General features: G+C 41.8%; 1 protein-coding gene across 2 annotated transcripts; it reads right to left on the bottom strand.

Annotated features, from left to right (window-relative positions):
* Positions 1-483: 483 nt before the first annotated feature.
* Positions 484-20,609, bottom strand: LOC129207759 (protein mono-ADP-ribosyltransferase PARP14-like). Of its 2 annotated transcripts, XM_054829140.1 has the most exons (19): positions 20,272-20,599; positions 20,048-20,154; positions 19,935-19,968; positions 18,912-18,986; positions 17,956-18,150; positions 16,145-16,405; positions 14,061-14,297; positions 10,938-13,192; positions 9,306-9,539; positions 8,796-9,017; positions 8,078-8,168; positions 6,972-7,121; positions 6,371-6,433; positions 5,164-5,331; positions 4,083-4,289; positions 3,390-3,983; positions 2,042-2,187; positions 1,320-1,494; positions 484-1,096 (listed from the first exon to the last, which is right to left on the bottom strand). In XM_054829140.1, exons 1-19 carry the CDS (start codon positions 20,462-20,464, stop codon positions 807-809), a joined length of 5,697 nt encoding a protein of 1,898 aa, XP_054685115.1. In that variant the 5' UTR covers positions 20,465-20,599; the 3' UTR covers positions 484-806. The 2 variants fall into 2 exon arrangements, with proteins under 2 accessions (XP_054685115.1, XP_054685116.1); XM_054829141.1 differs by lacking the exon at positions 9,306-9,539 and having other exon boundaries at positions 20,272-20,609.
* Positions 20,610-21,143: the final 534 nt, after the last annotated feature.

The raw sequence follows: 21,143 nt of genomic DNA, 5'->3' as shown, positions 1-21,143 counted from the left end.
TTTAAGGAGTCAACAGTTTCTAGAATGTGGAGGTGCTGCATCACTCTGCTTTTTATATCTTACAGTAGCTAAGACAGACATTTTTATATTCCATCAACATGCTACAAAGAAGATGATGTTACTTTGCTTGGAACTCTGAACTTTGGCTTGCTAATGGTCACCCCCTTGAGATAACCTATTTATTTAAGCCTTAGCAACCCCCCCCAACCCCACTGCGCTTTTCTTTGCTCTTCTAACAGGAAGGTTGTTGCAGCTGGTATTTGACAGCAGAAACACCTTCTCAAAATTTACTTTCCTGTCTCTCTTAGGCTACATATAAGTAACTCAGGCAACTTCAATAACCTTCCGTAGAACCTCTTGTTAACCTGGGTTATTGTATTAAAAACAAGCAAATCCGTATTTGAGATGTCAACTTCATTGAAGTTCATGGGCTGAAAACTAATGCTAAATGTTCAGAGAAGTTTAGACAAACACAAGCCATTAACTACAATTAGTTCTTTTATTGAAACCGCTGTATGATAATCAATGATGCAGATTGTCATTGACAGAGTGTAGGAAGCCATCAGGAATGCAACATCAAGCCGTGAGTGGCTGAGCCCAGGTGTTAAATATGCTCAGCTACTTCAAGTGTAAACAAGCCATCTAGTTCAGTGCTATCAAAAAGTGCCAGAGGTTGCTTAAATGTAACCAAGCTTTAAGAAATTAATTTTATAAAACCATTTACTATTTTCATTGTATATTTTGTTATGTGTTTCTGACCTACACAAAGACTGCACATCTTTCAGTCTTCACTGCAACCAAAATGCTTATCTAGTGAAAGTGATAAGGTATTCTGGGTAAGCTTGAATGTCATTAAATATGATGAACATGGACGGCTGATTCACATTATCAGTTGAACTATCAAACAGATCGATAGAGTTACTAGCATTTTTTGCTGCTGGAGTAATTGATCCTTTTCTCCCCAAAGAATATTCTCCAACAAGGACTCGAGCCAAGTACATGTACTTCTTCCCATCCACATCAGGTTTAGAGTAGGTGTCACTGGCAGAATAGCTGGCGTTCACAGCAAAGTATGTTCCATTTCCAAAGTTTGCAGCTGTAGTCAGAAAAACAAATGTTTGTGAGCGTATCAGTAGCAGCACTCACTTATCGCCATCTACAGAGCCTGGGAATCTCTTGACATTTTTGCTTTTTATTTGCAATAGGGAGATTTAACAAAACAAATAATTTTGCATACAAGGCAGGACTGTACAGATGGCATGGCAAACCAGGCCTAGCCCTATTCAGAAAAACAAGAGTTGTTTTGAAATTCACATTACCGTGCATTCCAGCATAGCTCCGGTTAAATCCACGCTCGTTAATTAAGGTTAATGACTCCTTACTTGTCCCATGAAACAGAAGCCTCTCATTATTTCTGTTGCCATTTTTGTTATCCATTTCACGCTTTTTTATTTGGTAGGCCTTCCAAAAAAATGGGTTCTGTACCCTTTCAATCTGCAAAATTTGGAAGTAAGACACATTAATTTTCTCTAGGTTGCTGTCATGAAAAACACCAGTGTATCAACAATTCAATTTGCTTTCAAGATTCTCTTCCTAGCTCCAATGCATGTATACCAGATTATGAAATAAATTAGTCAAATCACTCCAAACTTTGGCATGACAGACAGCAGAAACCAGCCCAAAACATGACAAAAAGACTCCATGGGAAATAATATAAGACTGTTTCACAGGTTTCTGGGGCATAGATGACTTGCCTACCTGCAAAGCACACATGGCTTAAGCAAGCAAATGCTGTGCTCTAGTACAGCAAAAGTGATTTAAAGAAAGAGCAGTCTCACTGGGCGCTGAAGAAGTGACTGCTTAAGACTCGCTGCAAATATCTTAACAGCAACATTAAACTGATGCTGATTAAAATTAGTGACAGCCATAAAAACTTGCCCAATTCAGAAATCCCAGTGGAATTTATTTTTCCATTGTTATTAATATTCTTCATCACTTGTTATCAAAGTATTTACACTCGGAAATGATGACATGCTTTTACCTTTTCAATTTTGAATGGCTGACAGGTCTTTAGAAACCTTTCCTGCACATCTCTATATTCTCTTGTTTCTGGTTTTAGTTGCACTATTTTGAGTCGCTGGTTTTGCATATCGTCCCACGTTGCAGGGAGCACTGTTGACTCTTGATCTGCAGAAGAAACAGAGTCATATTTACCCAAATCCTCTGCTTAAAATGAAACGTGCCCTGCTACAAACTCTTCTAAATGCCAATACATCTAGCTTATCACTAGTGTCTACTGGTCTTTGTCAGCCAAGAGTATTCCATGGGTCTTTTACCACAGGATTGGGGCGCTGTAGTTTCTAGTTCGCCACTGCACTGGCAATTGATGTGCCTGAATTGGTAGTTCCTAGACAAATCTGTTCTTCACAGCTCAAGAGGGATCCTTTGCAGCATCTTTTACCAGTAGCTTTTCCTGCAAATCAAGTTTTTAAGGACATGGAGCAAATGCAGAAATACCAGGTAGTTAATTCTCATCAACTAGGAGCAAAGCCTCTGAACAAGGAAGGTTTTAAATTAAAAAGTTCAAGAATATACTCTCCACCTGAAAAGCAGAAGTCTTCCCTTCTTTCATTTCACACGAGGCCTAGTATCTAGCTGTATTATCAAACAGTAACACTGACTGATGCATATGCTACAGACATCCAGCATTATAGGTTCCCTCAATTACAAGTAGGAAACCCTTTTAATAAGTGACATTGTTTGGTAAGAGAACAAAAAATAAAAATCTGAAAATATGTGCAGGAGGCATCACTAAGACACTGGGAGCTGCACAGTTACTTAAACCTGTCCACTTTCGCTTTCAAGTGTGGACAGAAAAAGTTGTTCCCATTAACATATAATATGTGTCCCTATAAAACTGAGTCACAGCAGGACAAAGAAAAATAATACACTCGGAAAAGTCCTGTACGGATGAGTAAGAAAAAGATAGCTCCTTATATTGTAAAGGATATTGTATTTACTTATACAATATGTATATTGTATTTACTTCTGGTAAATGGAAGAGGGTACATCTCAAGAACAGAAGCGAGCTGCAATTTAGAATGACAACTGCTACAAACATCTAATTCTTGCTAGTAAGCCTGTAAAGAACCTCTGAACATTTCAAAGTGTTCAAAAAAACACCTACATTTCAAAAAAAAAAATTAAACAACTGCAGATTCCTGTCTTTTTGTTTCCCAATTCAGTTCCTTTCTACATTCTCCAGAAATGGACCTGCACAAAGCTCCTAACAATATTTTGCATATTCTTACCATTTTTTACTCTTACTAGGCTGGATGCAATTTGGTTTTAACGTGGGAATGTCAGTTTGTCAAGATGCTTTTACTTACCTTCAGATTTATCAACACGTAAAATGGTTATACGTTCTCCTTGGTCATCCACAGCACATCTACCTTCTATATCCACTGTGTATTTTTTCCCATCAATGATGACTGAAATATCTTTCTGTTTTCCCAAGAAAGCATTTTCCAAGTGCATATTTGTGAGACTGTTGAAGGGCACATAGGAATCCTTTCCAAAATATTTCCACTCAATTAAGTTTTGTAAGAGTTCTGCTCTGATCTCTTCCTGTTTAGCAGCTTTTACCTTGTGGATCATTTCTTGAACAGCCGAATAAGCAATCCAGACGTCTTTTGCAACACCTGAAATTCGAATAGAGTTACCATCCAAATGAAGAGCAATTTTTAATTTCTTTTGTAGGGCATGCAGTTCCTCGCTCTCCGCTTCACCGAAATGAAAGATAGACTCATCTATGATTTCTCTTTGAAACTGTTCCTTCAAAATTGCACTTTTTAACCAGCTTTCAGCTTCTTCCACTTTCTTTTTGTTTTCACCACAAATCTGCGCAACAGCCATGTCGATTTTCTTTTCCAAAACTGCTTTTTTTCTTTCTTTTGGGGGCTGTTTCTCAGAGTTCCAGAATGCTACATTGGAATACACAAATATTGTAGTTATTATTAACCATTGCCAGCTGGTGCTAAACAGATTGATCTAACACCTGTATTTAAGTGACATCTACTTACACGTGAACTTGGAAAGAAATGATTTGGCTACTGATTTAGGAGGATTTTCTCTTTTCTGCATGCTTGTAAGGAACACATTCAGCAGATGTGGCTGAAAGATGACAACTTTAATAGTTTTCACAGATGGAGCCAACTTACTTCTTGCAAAGCCAGTTACTGCATCTAGCATGTCATCAGCTACTAGAGCTGGATCACGGCCTGCCTCACCTGAAACAAGTTATAAACATTTTACCTTTAAAATGTGTTAATAACAACTGTCACAAATGGTTAAAGCATCTTTCAAAGAACAGTTATGAACACACCCACAATCACTTGGATCATAAACAGGTCAGAAATAACTTCAGGGTGGCAATTAGGAAAGGTTTCTATTTACCAGGAAAAGGAGGTTCAAGACCACCTTTCCAGCAAGGGAAAAAAGGAAGTTTACTTTTGTTGACATGGTGACTGATCAGGTTATGATGTAGAAAATATGGCTTCGTTACCTAATAGGCCACAGGCTTGATGCTCAATGGCCCAGTAGCCAACTGTTTGCCCAAAAAGCAGATCTAGTTTTATTGATGCAAGAGGTCCCTGCATGCATGGGCCCCAGTTCTGGATTCTCTGACTCTAGGAATTTCTGCTGAACTAACTGAAAATAGCAACAGAAGAAAAAGGTACAATCTGGCCTTTTTGACAGGTTCACATTCCATCCGTATCAACCCCACTTGTGCAGCTGCTAGCCACAGTTGCATCATCTACCAGTTTCAGCAATAGAGAAGTAGCTCCCTGGATACTCTCTGATGAGGTGCCCACACATATCAGGCTGCTGTGACAGATATTTATGGTTCTCCAGGAAGTACAGACGTACCTTTGAATCCTTGTTTGCAACAAAGCGTCAGCTCTAGAGCACTCGTATTCTTTACATGCTAACTGACTGCAAGGAGTGAAGCTTTCTAGGTCTTCATAACCTTCTAATAACAGTTTTAAAGTTTCTGAATATATTTTCACCAAAGAATAACCCCTTCAGATAAACCCAACTCATCGCTTGAACCCTGAGATCAGCAGAATCACATGTGCTTCATTTCAAAAAGGGAAGACAGACCTGTTCCAATTGCTGGGAAGGCAACAGAGGTGTACTGCTGTAATTCACACTCCTGAAGCACTGTGGAGACTAGCATCTTGATATCATCATGGGCAACAAAATGAATTATTTTTTTGCATGGCAGGCTTCCCGCTTGGGTGGTGATATAGCCCTTGTGAGGTTGTGAGGCTGAAACATAAGCAGAAGAATGTAATCAATCCACAATTAGCCACAATATAGATGTGTACTACTCCTCATTAGGAGATAAGAAGTGATGACAAATATGCTGCAGGATAAGCTTCAAGTCTCCTTCCACAAACTGTGCAACCCCCTCTCTCTATTTTCACTTTCAAGGCACAGGGATTCACTTTATGTTTGTAAAGTATTTGCCTCGTTTGGCAAATAAATTTTGTGTGCGCCTTTATTTGTCAAGTTTGCTCTGCAGACTTGGAAAACTTCATGCAGACTAGTACTACGCTGTCTTCACACACACACACACACACACACACGTGCGCGCCATCTACCCTCAGGCTGCCGAGCCTGAATTACCCTCTTGGTCTGTGCAACAGAGGTTTACATCTTATCTCCTCCACATAATTATTTTCCTTTGGTTGGTCTTCCAAGCTGACCTGCACATCAGCATCTTTCCTACTTCCCTTATTTTCTATGGTTTTAAACCACCTACTTGTCTATCTTTACTCCTCATTCATTATATTTGCTGAATTTGGTCTACAAATAAATGCCTCTTCTGAGGCAGGAACCCAACTTCACTGATTTTCCTTCTTGGTCACACAGAGGATGTGGTAGTGGGTTGCTAGTTAAGCCATTCGCAAACATTTTCTCACTCAGGAACGACAAAAGGAGTTACAGGTAGACAGTTGCTTCCAGTGAGGTATGGCTTCTCTATTTTCTGCCAACACCATCCCTTATGGCTCTGTTTGATGTAGACTCAATTTTTTTTTTTATCATAGAAAGCTTTACTGGAATAAGAAGATGCAATAATGAATACACTTAGTTCTTTACATATGCTTAGAAGCCCTCTCGTCTTGAAGATTTTTCTTTTCCTTCCCTCATTAGATGTTTTACAAACATCGCATTAACTGATAAAAAAAACTAGCTGATGTAACAGTGCATAATACAGATGGATGTATGGTAGGCACTGAGAAAGTATTCCCACAGATTCTGTCATGCATGAACACCTTCAGAGAGGAGGTCAGAAGTGTTGTACCTAGTTGAGCACATTCATCTTCAACTGCTTTTCCAGCACCGTTCAGAATTGCTCTAGAGACACCTTAAATGAGAAGAGATACATGAAGACACTGTTACTACTGTTAATGCCATTAAAATTCCATCTGAGGCAGAACTGTGTACCACATAGTATCTAAAATATCTCAATCCTGATAACGGTAAACGTTATAATTGAAAAGCACTGTTGCCTAAATTTTAGGCTTATGCTTTTCAATTCAAAGTGATGTCTAAAGTATATAACAAGTTTCACTGAGGTCAAAACCTCACTGATGTTTGTCTTCTCCTTTAGTCTGAGAGATGTCCTATAAAAAGATTCTATTAAAAAATTAGAATGACTGGGTTTCCTTTCTGCAAGAGCCTTAAACATGCTATCCTGTAACATAGATTAACAAGAAAAAGAAAGTTTCAGACACTTCCTAATTGAACCTTCGTACCCTAAGAAGCAAAACATAAAGCCGCGTTGTGAAACAACAGGGTTTGAAACATTGAAAAAAAACCCCAAAAAACCCAACTTCCTACTCTCCTTATGCAGCCCTTCCAACCACACGTTCTGTTTTCACACATAATACCAACTAAAATACCTGTTTTGAGTTTGAAGTTTTGGTTTGTTATGTTTACAATGACATCTCCCTCTTCCTTGGTAATATCGCCTTCCGCCACCTGGAACACGACGGAGCCAATTGTTATTTCATGTGCATCCTGTGCTGGGGTTGAAGAGGTACCGGAGAAAGCTGCAGGAAGGAAATACAGACTCTGAGCAGAAGGGAGCGATGAGGTAAGAGATAAGGGACATGTTAATGGGCACAATGCCTACAGAGACCACAGTTTGCCTTCAGACTCAGCCTGTGAAGAGGACTGCCTGCCACATTAACTGAAAATCACTCCTTCTCACAGGAGTCTCTGATCAACCTTCACCTATTCCCATCATTGCTATTCATGCCGAAATGGCAGAAAAAACTTGTTTTGCTGCATACTTGGTATACAGACACTACTTTGTGACATTTTACTATATAAGCCTTTGCAAAACTCCAAGGTAAGAGAGCAGCGAACTTTCCAAGTCACACTCCCTTGCTCCTCTGTATCACAGAGTTTTCAGGCAGGTTCTCTACTGCATTGCAGGAACATTTTACCTATGCGTTATTTGTAAAAACTTGATTAAGTTTTCAATGTATAACTCATTTTCTACACTCTGCAGTTCCATTAGGCTGGATAACACCAAAGATTTAGTTTGGTTTTTGCTATTCATCTGAATGTGTAAAAGATTTAAGAGTATTCTAAAGAGGCCACTTTAAGACATATAACCAGGATCTCACCTGCCTTTCCAGGACAGATAATTGACTGTTCACAATCTAATCAAGTGCTGAAGCAATAAGAGACAAAGCCCTACTTGTGCCCTCAGCACATGATACCTTCTGCTGTCCCGATTTGGAGGGACACTATCCAGATAATGAATCACAGGTACATTTTTTTTTTCTTAGCATCTCCAACACTGTTTTGGACATTACAGACACTCAACCTGAAAATACTACAGCAGCCACTTACTGTTACTTGGAATTTGGCAACAACATGCTCACCAAACAAATATCTAAACATCCATAATGAAGGCATTGCCTGGAATACTTAAAAGAATAATAATAAAAAAAAAAAAAAAATCACTGGGCACACAACTTCTGTGAAACAAGCTTACCTGTGCCTTGGCTAGCCTTATTTGGAGAAGTCTTCTGCACTTTAGCATCTACATTATTTCTACACCTGCTCTCAAGTTCACCTGAAAATTCCTAAAGAAGGAAATTACAATCAATCCCGGTAGAAGTCTTTAGATTACACAGTAGCAATAAAGGTTTGAAAAGTAAATTAAAGAACATATAGAAAGAGCTTAACGCAAATTACTTCATACTATCTGCCATAATGCTGGTGGCAATTCTTGATACACTGTTGTTCTCAGAAAGCAACATTATTCAGTGTGAGCAACAGACAGAATTGATAAATAGCATAATTATTCTTCCTAGAAAGACATTAGCACTCCATTGAAAGCACTTCTTTTTCCAAGAGTGAAGGCATCTATGCAGGAGCTGCAGCAAATTTATCCATAGGCAAGTCCTATGTACTGAAGAATTAGGTGAGTTTATGAGATAAAGACTAATTACACTTTTGTCTGTATTATTGCGAGGGAACAGAAAAGGACAGAAAGGGAGCAGTGCTGTACAAGACAGGCAGGTGACTATGAGGGATAGAACCAAAAAGAGAACTTTCTGTACAGAGAAAAGAGACTGCCAGCAAACTTTTTCTTTAGTATAAGAACAAGCATCCTGTGGATTCTTTGGAGATCATCAAATAGCCAAGTATCATGAGATAGACTCAAATAAATCAGCATATAACAGAGACAGAAAACCATGGTAACTCACCTGAATATTAGCTGTATCTTTTGGATGCAACAGAAAATGAACTTCCTCAAGAGAATTTACTCTGTTTTTACTACTGAATTCAAACACCTTGTCAAACAGTAATTTAGCAACAACAGGCCTTGGGAATCCTAAATTCCCTGTCCCAATCGCTGGGAAAGTAATTGACTTTAAAGATAGCTCCTCAGCAATTTCCAGGCATTTTGTGATGATGTTGCCCAAGACCTGTAAAGCACAATTATTTTTTTCAATTACTGAAAGTAATATTTTTCCAGTATGTGCAATGTAGCACTTTCCCTTTTAGATATCTCTTGGTATTAAAACACAATAATTGCATACATCACAAGGAATATATTAGTCAACAAGGGACTGGCCACACAGTTAAAAAAAGAACAGGCCAAACTCTCTCATCTCCTATGACACTGTCCCCCATTTCAAAGGCAAAGTGGCATTAAACCCATTATAAAGCCCAGTCAAATTACAGTTCAGGCAAATAAAACCCCTTAAACCAACCTTTGCAGATGTGTGTCTCTGGGACCACGCAGGTACGACAGCATGAAGCACAACACTGCAACCTAGATTGTAACCTTCTGTTTTCAACACAGATCCTTCCTGAGGTGTTTTTTGTCGGCCGCCTTCTTCTAAGCCCATCTGAAGCATTTGCCCTGCCTTGCTTAGCAAGGCTTTAGAGAGTGGCCCATTACGAAGCTGGAGATCTTTGCTAACACTGATGACAACAATGTCTGTCTGAAAAACACGCAAGCAAAGACTCTAGCTTTTAAGTATCAAGTCTTTTAAGCATCAAGTTTAAATTTTGCACTGATTAATCAAATATAGCCTATCTGCTGATTTACAATGTAAATGTTTAGGACAGCAATCCGAGAGTGAACAAAGTTCTGGAATAAATCAGAAAAGTTATGCTCTGTTCTAACACCATGAGCCTGCCCATAGCCACGCAAAAGCTGAGTTAACAGTGAAATTAATTTAAAGCCAGCAGGAGAAACTTAAAGTTCTGCATTTCTAGTCTACTCATTCTACTTCCATTTGAAAAACTTTTACGCAAGTTTATTCTCCAAGAGAAGCTTGCAGACCAAAAATCTGTGTTCACTGAGGTAAGCAGGACCTTCCATACAGGACTGGTCTAGAGAAAAAGGAGAAGCTGAAAACAAACAAGACTGGAGGAAAGCTAAGGAGAAAGAAGTGAGCAAAGCAGTAACTTAGAAGGGAGAGAAATACAAAGGGCTATGAACATTACGTCAAGCACTATGTTCAGCTCCTCTATATTCTGCCCTGACCAACCAGAGGAGCTGCATGCACAAGCTGTGGGAATCATCCACTCCTGAAAGGATTTGCTGGCCACTATGGAAAGGGTTCTGAAAGGAGTTGCTTCCAGTATTGGTGATCCCAGTAAAGTAGCTATCAGCCAGCTAACAGCAATTCAATACTGGAGGCAACTGGAAATCAATTAGTGAAGTTGGTTCTCCATAGGAAATGCAATAGCAACTGCACATTGCGTGCCACTGTTCACCAGTGACATAATGGGTAATAGTTCCCCAGATTGATATACTACAGATGCAGGGAGAACCAGAGGGGTGCTGGGCCCAGGACTCAGAGGTGCACAGCTCTGCTGCCTCAGCACCACAGTGGATCTGGAAGCAGCCCAGCTGCTCTCACATGGCAGGGCACTCATGTTAACCAACACTGAACACCCTCTTTTGCTTTTGCACTAGTACCACACTCCTGTAATCAGGATTTCTGGGAAGGTCAATGCTGTGTGCAGGTGGTTCCTGCCTAGCAAGGTAAGGTCAGGGGGGTTTGGAGCCCAGAACCACCACTCTTGCTGACCACCACTCTTGCTGACCCCAGTTGCTTCTGCTAAACTGTAATGCACTGTGTACCATGGGGATCTGTGTGCCTGTGTTAGTAGCTGACAAAACGCAATGCTACGTAAGACACTCATCTAACAGCAATTCTTATTGTCAGCAGTGAGAGCTAATTTCAATAAGTTGTCAAACACGTTACATTGCTAATTACAGATGGTGATCTAAGGTTAGCCAGGTTTTGGTTTTGCATTTGTTTTTTAAAAACAAAAACACCAAAAAAACCCACTTGATATTTTAAAAGCAGGTAATTTAAAACACTTACTGTAGCATCTTCAATGCTTCCTTTTTTCAGCATGATGTCAAGGCCTTCCTCAGTTGTTACCAATGGGAGGTTCTCACTACTTTGAGTAATTTTGCTTTTCCTAGGCTGATGAGCTGTACTTGTCTGATGCAGTGACCTGCAGGAAGGTGAACGATCCGAAAACACTTCTGTCAGTGCCTTGATGAAAGCCTGAATGTTAATCTCTGCAAAATCCACAAGATGAACCTCCTTTAAGCTGCTGTCCCCCATGGATTCTTCCAAGGTCTCCTTGATGGAGGATACAATGGAATACGTACACAGTTCCAGCGGGAAGCCAAAAATCCCTCCACTTATAGCAGGTAGAGCTATAGAACGATGATTGTATGTTTCAGCTAGTTGTAGACTTTTCTTCACTGTCTTTCTTAACAAGTACACGCACTTTTCTGCTTCAAGCTTGCTCCACCTGGGCCCAACAGCATGAATGACATTCTTGCAGGGGAGTTTCCCAGCGCCTGTGATAACGGCACACCCAGGCTGCAAATGCCCATTCTTCCTCACCAGCTCGTCACACTCCTGTTGCAGCTCTGGACCGGCCGCTTTTAACAGTGCCTCAGCAAGGCCACCGATGTGTTTTAAGTCTTCATTAGATGCGTTTACCACAATATCAACAGGATAAGTGCACAAGTCAGCTTTATAAACCCCTATTACAATTCCACCCATGGTCACCTGCTTATAGGGCTTGCTTATATTACTGTGGTCTTGCTGTTCTTCCAGCTGTTGTTCTGACTGCTCTTCCAGCCTAACTAGACACTTAAAGTCTTGTTTTGCACTAGCGGCAAAAAAGGGTTCTCGCTCTTTGAAATACGACCTTGCTCCTGGCTCTTTAATTACCACACGCTTATAATGCAGGCTGGACAGAACTTGCTCAACTAAGGTGACTCCCTTCAGCACTTCTCTTCTTGGCCCACTCAAGGATATAACTCTACATTTGTTCTGTGTGCGAAAGTCAACTTTCACGCCTCTATTCTGTAAGTCACCCCAAACATTGGTCTTCTCTTTCTCAAAAAACATTATGACTGCCATAGGCTTTCCTCCGATAACCTTTTCTTCATATGTGTTTTCATCTATAAAGTTAAAAAGTTCCTCAAAGGCTTTTGCTACTGCTTGAGAAAAACCAGCAATGATGACCTGATTCGCTGTCTGAGTGACATTTACAGCTTCAGTAGAACAGTTTTGCTTGGTAAGCATGCTCCATTCCTTCTTCTGGAGGACTGACTCATCCTCCAAAGCAATGCTTTTATAGTCCAGTTCCTTCTTTATTTCTTCTTCCGCTTTTAGGAGATCTTCAGGAGTACTCCCTTTCAAGATGATAGCTCCTGTGCCAAGCTCATAAAAGGCATTAATTTGTTTTGACATAAACAGGCTCTGTGACAGGGTTTCATTATCAATATGCTCTAAAAATTGGAAAATATAAGGGTGGATATCAAGTGTTTTCTCTGCCATCTTGCGCATATTATCTAATATTTCTCCTTTTACTTTATAAACTTCCTCAGGCACCCCACACAGGTTAATTATCTTCTGCAAATAATCGTAAGTTATCTTTAAGGCTGGGAACTCCGTACAAACTTTTTCTTCAAAACCAGTAGTCTGTAAAATTGCATATTCCCCTGGACTCATTACCACCATTTCTTCAGTTCTTTGCTTTTCTCTTTCAATTTCTCTGGTGGCCTTTTCCAACAGGAACTTCAGTTCTGGTGCAACATTGTTCACAATTTCTTTTTCACCAACTAGAACAAGTAAATCCTCGGAAACACATGGGATTACCAGAACTTCATTGTGTGTAAAGCTGTTTCTAACTGCTTCCCATACCTCTCTGCTTCCTTGACATTTAATTGCTTTGTACTTCGATATGCTATGTGAAAATGCTGTGGAAACATTTTCATTCCATGTCTTGGTCAATCGAGAGAGTAATCTCTTCTGCACAGACAAAGTAGATGAAGGATGCAAAATAACTTCTGGGTCTGCACAGCGCGGTTCAGGCCATGTTAGTACACAATTACACTTTGCCATTTCACAACTTATTGCCTCAATTAGCCTATTATTTCTCAGCAAGTAACACCAGATATGCGGATCCAGAGGCAATGTAATTGGATCTGGCATCTTTACTTGTGGCCCTTCCTTTCCATATAGAGCTGTTCCCAGCGAGGTGTAGTAAGGATAGACAGAGACTGGCATTTTGTTGAGCGAATGCTGCTTTGCCAAGATATTGGTTATGTCTAAAACAAACAAACAAAATCCCAAACAATTAATGCTAACACTTAAAATGAAAGATCTTCTGGGGTTTTTTTTTAAACTTTCTTTTCTACAAATAATGATTATTATGTCTAAGAATAGTTTTACATTCATTTTCTCCCCTTCCCAGATAGAAATAATTTCAAATTATTGAAGAGTTACTGGTTTTAAATGCCAGAAACCAAGTTAGAGGGAGACAGTTAAGAACCAACACTGTCCACTCCAGGGGGAGGCACGCACAGCGCTGTCTCTGCCCCCACTTCTGTTATATATGGTACTTGGTAGTTGTCTGGGCTGTTACTCAGCAGTATCACATCACAGCTCCTCCCTTTCCCCCCCAAAAAAAAGCATCTATTTTCTTCAACTTCCTTTCAGCTCTCCCCTTCACTGTAATGTCTCCAGCTTCCCCCTTGCCCTCCACCTTCCAGAGATGCTCATGTTTCTTCCACTAGCTGGACAAGCCACAGCACCTGCTCTCTGCCCAAAAAACTGTCCAAGAAATCATCCTCAGACGAGCCAAACAGCTCACATTGCCATGGGGCAGCTGGTGGTGAAGGCGGTGGGGAGAAGTCTCCTGCACTATGTGGGGCTGTGCTTTCTCTGTTGAACTCAAACTCTGTAAGGATCAAGATCTGGGTGAAATAAACTGTGCATAAAAGGAAAAAAAAATCTATGCCCCATGCCCAGCTGGTCCAAAACTTAAGCTTGCACTCCAGTTAGCAGAGACCTGCTGAGAAAGCACCAGATCTGCTGTTTTATGAAGGCAAAGTAGGCATTTCTCTAGAAAATCCACATTTTGATCTTTAAGGGAAGGGATCTCAAAGAAATAAGGGCTTTGTATTTCTGCTTTACCTTTATGGTCACTGAAAGTAATGATAGCTGCATCTTCATCAGGCAGCTGTTGAACATCCACCACTTGCGCACCTCCGTTCTTCTTATTTTCAAAGTAGATGGTTATATAGTCAGTGGATATGTTAGGTGGTATATTTTCAACCCTAACGCTTTTTGTTAGCTCAAGGCACCGTGCAGTAATATTTTGTTGCTTTGCTCTGTGGTTTTGATTGAGCATTTTAGCAAATTCCCCTGCAGCTAGAAAGAAAAGGGAGAAGAAAAAAAAAAATAAAACCACAAGATGAAATTAGGTCACTTTTCTACTATGATGTTAGCAGACTATTGCTGTGTGCATTGACCAAAGCACTGAATTACAAAGCATCTATCAACTTGGAGGTGCCCACAAAGCTACTTCTTTCCACATATTCAGTGCCTGTCATCTAGCATTCACCACATGGTTGATCACAATTGTTGACTACAACTACCATAGTCAGAATTTGTCACTAGTTTTCCTACTGAGCAGCACTGGGTCTCTTTAACCCTGGAAGGGTTTATGGCTTTATACACAACTGATCAGATGTAAGCTAACAGTTTAGATTTGGATTCCTTCAGTTTTATGATAAATACATTCTATTTTTGGCTATTTTTCCTCCTGTTATCATCACAGTAAAAGATAGTCAAGCCACTTTTATGTCTGTCAAGCAAACAGGCAATTAAGTTTTTAAAGGATCCACTTATTTCCTAAAGGTTACACCAGAAGTTTGGGATTGGACCACGAGATGAGAAGTAAATAATTTCTGACTGCTAAAGCAGGAAACCCTACACTTTCTCAGAGACTAAAAACTTCTTTATTTCATTATACCACAGACTAATCCCTTTACAACTTTAAGATTTCTGAGCCAGTTCATTCTTACATATTACCAGCAATACAACTATTCCCATGACATTGACTCAAAGTGGCATATAACTTGTTTTCACCATATTTTACCTTCTAAAGAGATTTAGAACTTTTCCACACAGAAAACAGAATTCTCTCTTTCCTGTCCCACCTCCTCACCCAGAATCAAGCACACGTAAAATCACCTTATCCCTAAAAGGACTCAAGTGCAGCGGCACTGAAAGAATCTTGGAACCAGTTCACCGCTGCCAGTTTAATTCAGTTCTCTTGGTAATGCAGTGCTGTTATCTCCACATCAGCTATGGCATTGGCTTACATCATTTCTGAATCTGGTCTTGTCATACCACTTACTGTTACCCATGTCCTGGGATGGAATTTGTTAATAATATCAACCACAAGTGAACCAGGAAGTCCTTCCAACCTCTCACTGATGAGAAGTAGGAGCAGACACCTCTCCATCACCTGGAAGAATCCTTTGTCATCAATCATTAATAAGGCAGAAGAGAAAATGTATGGTTTCAAAGACGCTAAAAAACAACAGTGGGCACACAGTAGCTTAACAACTAGTTGGTATTGCAGCATCAGGCAAAGCTTATGGTGTTAATTTCACGCTTCACATAACTGAGAGCTGCCACTCTGCATAAGGATAGCTGGACTTGCCTCAGCATCCCAGCATCCATCCCAGTGTCCTCTCTCCAGCAATGGCCACAGCAGGTATCTAGAGAACAGCTGTAAGAAGATGCTGCTTCCCTAATCTTCTCCCAGCCTCCAACTATTTTTTAGTGCAGTAGATTTCCCAAGCCTGATGCAGTCTACTTAATAACCTTAAAAAGCTCTGTTCCACATACTTGTTCAATTATCCCTCAAACCCATTCAGACTTACTACCCATGTAACACCTTTTGACAAGGAGAGCCTTTATCATCGATCTGTTCTGAGACATCCTTTTGTTGCTTATGTAAAGTTATGGTTTGTTTTTCAGTCCTGCCTGTTCTGTTTACTATCTAAATCAGAGCTAGCCCTCTTCTGACTTACACTGGCCTCTATACCTTACAGATAAAAGGTATGTCATTAACTTTAGTAGAGTAAATCCTCATTTAAAATTACAGTATCAGATTAAACCTGTGACAGAAAACATTCATTTCCGGTTTAGTCTCCCTCACACACACAAGTAGCTAATAAGAGAGATCTGCAGCTCTGACTCCTTACCAGTATTTCCAGTAAAAGTAACCACAGCAGCATGCATTTCAGGTATCATTTCCACACTGAAGTCACCATCATCCTCTGACAAGCCACTGATGTTCTCTACCAGCATAATTAACATGCAATCTTTTACTGTCTCTGGCACATTTTCAAGCACAACTATGGTGGAAGGCAGGGATTCTTGAGAGTCCTCCACTTGGCATGGTTTCACAAACAGATCTATTTTCTTCACTGAGTGATGCTTCCTTTGCAAAACTTCTTGGGCATCTAGTTCCACAGGAAAACAAAGATGTGATCTTCCCTTTCTCTCCCACCACAGCAGATCAATATGTTAAATTCCACTCTACTTTAAAAATCTGGCCAGTCATATTTTTCCTATCACAGAAGTAATGGAAATAAAGCAGAACTAGATCAAAAGTTAGGATCCAGATAAAAGCTACTCTATGATCTAGACGAGCCCAGTCTCCTCAAAGGGAGGAAAAAAAAAAAAAGTTGTTACTTTTTGGGGTAAATGCTACCTTCTTTCTACTGCCCTCAAGCACAAGAAACTGTTCTCTGGATTAGTAATACCTAATAAATAGTAAATAAATACAAAGATAAGCAGGATGGAAAGCCTTTAACTATATTTAACTATTTTTCCTGCACAGACAATTTCTTCTTTTTGCATACATCCTTCACATGCTAACAAGAAATCAACAGCACTTTAATGTAAATGAAAACATATGAAAACTACAGATAAACTGAGGCTACTTTAAAATCATTTTCTCCAAAGAGGTGAGCATTCACCTCTGTCTTACAAATTGTCCTGGTTTTGGCAGGAATAGAGTTAATTTTCTTCCTAGCAGCTGGTATAGTGCTGTGTTTTGGGTTTAGGATGACGAAAATGTTGATAACACATTGGTGGTTTTAGTTGTTGCCAAGCAGTCGAGGACTTTTCAGCTCCTCATGCTGCACCACCAAAGAGAAGATGGGGGACACAGAGGAAGCTGGGAGGGGACATGGCCAGGACAGCTGACCCAAACTGGCCAAAGAGATATTCCATACCATATGACATCATGCTCAGTGTATAACTGGGGGGTTGGCCACAAGGCAGGGCAGCTCCGGAACTAGCTGAGCATCGGCTTCAGGTGGTAAAAAATTGTGCTCTTCATCACTTGTTTTGTATACTCTTTTATCATTATTATTCTCTTCCTTTTCTGTCCTATTAAACTGTCTTTATCTCAACCCACAAGTTTTACTTTTTTTTTTTCCATTTTTGATTCTCTCCCCAATCCTGCTGGGGGCAGGGGGTGGTGGGGTGGTGAGTGAACAGCTGGGCTGCATGGTTGTTTTAGCTGCAAGCCGAGTTAAACCATGACACAAATACGTAATATTTACTACCTCTTTTCCTCCCAATCTCCAAAACCCTGGCAATTGAAATGAATATGAAAGAAAATACAGCAAAACAGTATTTACCCATGATCTGCAGTTAATACTGTACTACGCTTTATCCAGTCCCCTGAACTAGAATTAAAGCTTACTTATTCTGCAGTGCTCCTGACATCATTTCTCCTGTATTATTCTCTGTGAGCCTTGATCAAGCATTTGGGAGAGGTCTAGAGAACCACTTCTTTCCCTGTGGGTTATTATAAACACTGTCAGTAAACCATATCTGCATTGGATAGACAGGCACATTTGCTCCTTTTACCTCCTGTCATTCCTTGGCAATACTACGCCATTTCTGCTGAAGGAACGCGCACAAAGAGATCCAGCACCAGCAAAGGCCTATTTTTAAAAGGGAGTTTTAGTAATGTAACATCCATAAGATACAATCATACCTTCCTCATCCTGAAAGGTGATGATCATTTGCTGACCCTTTTTGACGCAGGATTGGATGGTCCCCCCACCGGACTTCTTTTTATTTTCAAAGTACATTTCCACAATCTCATCTTCTATTTCCTTCCCAAAGGCAGTGGTTACTACGACAGATTTCCTAGAGGTTGCTTTTTCTGCTTCCAATTTCTCACATGATTCTGAAAGGAAAGATCATACCCTAATGCCTTAGGCAAAAGTTAAGAAAAAACCCAAGCTTATTATCTTCCAAGCTTTCACACTAGTTTTTGTGCAGATAAGATCAGGGAAAAGAATATGCAAATAAACAGTAATTCAAGTGGTTTGTTTTTTTTTCCCTACAAGAGCCTTTAAATCCTAAACAAGCTGAGCATAGCACTACCTGTGTTGTCATATAAACAGCTGATGAGAAAAGGCTTCCATTCATCACTAGGAAAGGACAGCAGAAGTAACGACTATGAATGCTTCTTCGCAAATCCCCAATGAAGGGAACCATCACTCTTCTGCCTGGGCACCCTCTCCTTTTACAGTTCCAGCCAGTGCTGTGTGTTGCCCCGGTTCTACACGTGCTGGCTGCCACAGGAGCTCAGGTGTACCTGGGGTACACAGCTACGGATGTTCTATCACGGGTCACCCTGGCAGGGCTGATGGAAGCTGGGAAGATCTGGGTAGCAACAGCCTTACCCAGAAGAAAGCTCAGCATCCATTACATATTCTCCCTAAGGAACTGAGCTCTCTGAGGCAGCCAATGAAGTGGGGACTTTCCTAAAGGGACTTATACAAAGAAAAAAAAATTACTTATTTTAGCCTGAGATCACAATTTGTACGTTAGACAAACACCACAAGCCACCCAGGTGACCACGGCACTATCGCAGCATAAAGGTCAATGAAAACCAATAACGCAAGAATACACTGGTCTCTGCTTGATAAGTGGCATGCTTACCTGTCTTCTCCTGCTGAGTGCACACAGAAGCCTCCTTATTCTGGCAGGTGGGAAGAGACACTTGGGGTTCATTAACTAGAGATAGATGACAATGCTTTATCAGTCACTGTACACTTCAAGAAGAAAAAGGTCATGTTCTTGGAGACCCAGGAGCTAAACCAGCTTGAATTTAGTTTCATTTGATACTGCCAGAATCACAGACTTCCTTCTATTCCTTTTTTCAAACCGTATGTTGAATGTGGTTACAGAAATATCCTTCAAACTCAAGAAAGCCTCAGGCATAATGTCAAAAACCAAACTAGCACATAGCCATGCTGCATGAACCACTGTGGGCTGGTCCTCCCATGCATTACAGCACTATCCTCATACCAAAATCGTCCCGTCGAACAAGACATCTGTCCAGGACATCCCTCGCCTGGAGGAAAGAGCAGTTAGAAACCAGGCACTTCTGTAAAAGTGTCTATCACATGACGTGTTCTGACTCTGCACGGCATCTCTACCTGCTAGTTTAAAGCAGTAAGTAACACAGCTAAATTAGAAAACAAAAGATAACAGCGCTGTCTGCCAGACTGCCAATCTTCACCTGTGTGCCACCTTTATTTGCACAAATAAGTAATTTGCATGTAGAGATAAGCAGGCTATGTATGATTAGCAAACTCTGGCCCGCAGGGAGAACACATGTGATGTTAGCTGGAGTCACAGCAAAAACTGCATAGAAAGTTAGTTCGTTCAGTTTTTATGCATGCCTTGGAGTTAAACTTCGGGGCTGTGCTTTAGGAATTAAATTAATTTAGTGCTGGGGGCGGGGGGGGGCAAGAGTACTACAGCTCAACGCCAGCCTGTACAAACACTCGATAGCTGGACACCGGTTTCTGCCGCCTCCCCGCGCCCCCCACCCCGCTCCTCCCGTTCGGCCTCCCTGGGCCAGCGCCGAGCTGCGGGGTGGGCCAAGCCCGGAGCCCCAGCCCTGCAAGGCCGGGACGAACGTTTCAGCCCCGCACCGCGCTTCACGCAGACCCCTACCTGGCGCTTCGGCCCCGCCGGCCCGTCCCACCTCCTGGAAGCGGAACGAGAGGAGAGCGGTTACCCACGGCCCCGCTCCCCCGGCCCTCCCCGCCCAGAGCCGTCCGCCTCACCTGCGCGGCGTCGCCGTCCGCGGACAGCTCGGTGACGAGCAGCGACAGCCGCCCTCTGGGTCCCCAGTCAAGCTCATGGACTCGCCGGGCGAGCACCCGCTGCCTCACTGCCAACACAACAGGCACCGGTGAGGGAAGGAGAGGGGAGGGTGGCGGCCGCCCCCCTCGCCCCCGACACGCGGGAAACGGCCATTAGCGCCCCCTCCCCCGCCCCGGCCGCTCACCCTCGGGGTGGGCGAAGCAGACGAGGAGATGCCCCGGCCCGGTCCCGGCCCGCAGCTCGCACTCGCCGCCGCCCGAGCGCTTCTGGCTCTGGAAATAGCAGAGCAACTTCTTCCTCAGGGCGGGCGGCGGCTCGGCGGAGCCCCAGTCGCCGCGCACCAGCAGCGGGAAGGCACCCGGCCGCTGCCCCGCCATGGTCGCCTGTACTTCTCCCTGCACCCCGCCGCTTTCAGTTTCGTTTCTTCAGCGAAGAAACCAGCGACACCGAGCTCCGCCTGCGCCGGGCGGTCCCCGCGGGTCCGGCCGAGAGGGTCAGCCCGAGGCCCTGTTCCCCCGCCGCGCCTCCTCACGGGGGCAGGAAGCGGCCTCTCACCGCCCTCAGAGAGCAGCCCGGGTTACGCAGCCAGCATTGCTGAGGAGATCATAAACGTAGCGTTGTTCTTCCACAGAGTTGTACGAGAAGCCGATCTTACAAATAACAGCTGTTTTCAATGCCTGAGCTTATAATGGTTAGGCACTAGATAATACAGACCTCACTCCCCCTGTATTATGCTTTCAAATCGAGTCGTGACACAAAGTAACATTACCTGTTTCCATCATTCTCCGTCAGAAATACTTCTACAACTGTGCAAGATTGCAATAGACAAATATTCTCCTCAGACCAACGTGTCAGCTAGCTCAGACATTTTCAACTGTGTGCTCAGCCTTCCCTTTGCAGTTTTCAGCTATTTCTTGCTCCTTATTTTACTAATGTGCTCAAGTATGAGACAATAAAATAGCAGATAAATTAAAATTCCCCCCCTAACTTCACTGAAAGTTCATTGAGGAAGTGGATAATAACCAAATATCATTAAATATGATAAGCACAGGTGGA

This window comes from Grus americana, chromosome 6, assembly GCF_028858705.1.
Source record: "Grus americana isolate bGruAme1 chromosome 6, bGruAme1.mat, whole genome shotgun sequence".
In the NCBI taxonomy this organism is placed as follows: Eukaryota; Metazoa; Chordata; class Aves; order Gruiformes; family Gruidae; genus Grus; species Grus americana.
The sequence above is the reverse complement of the archived record's forward strand: the minus strand, read 5'-3'. Positions and strand labels throughout refer to the sequence as shown.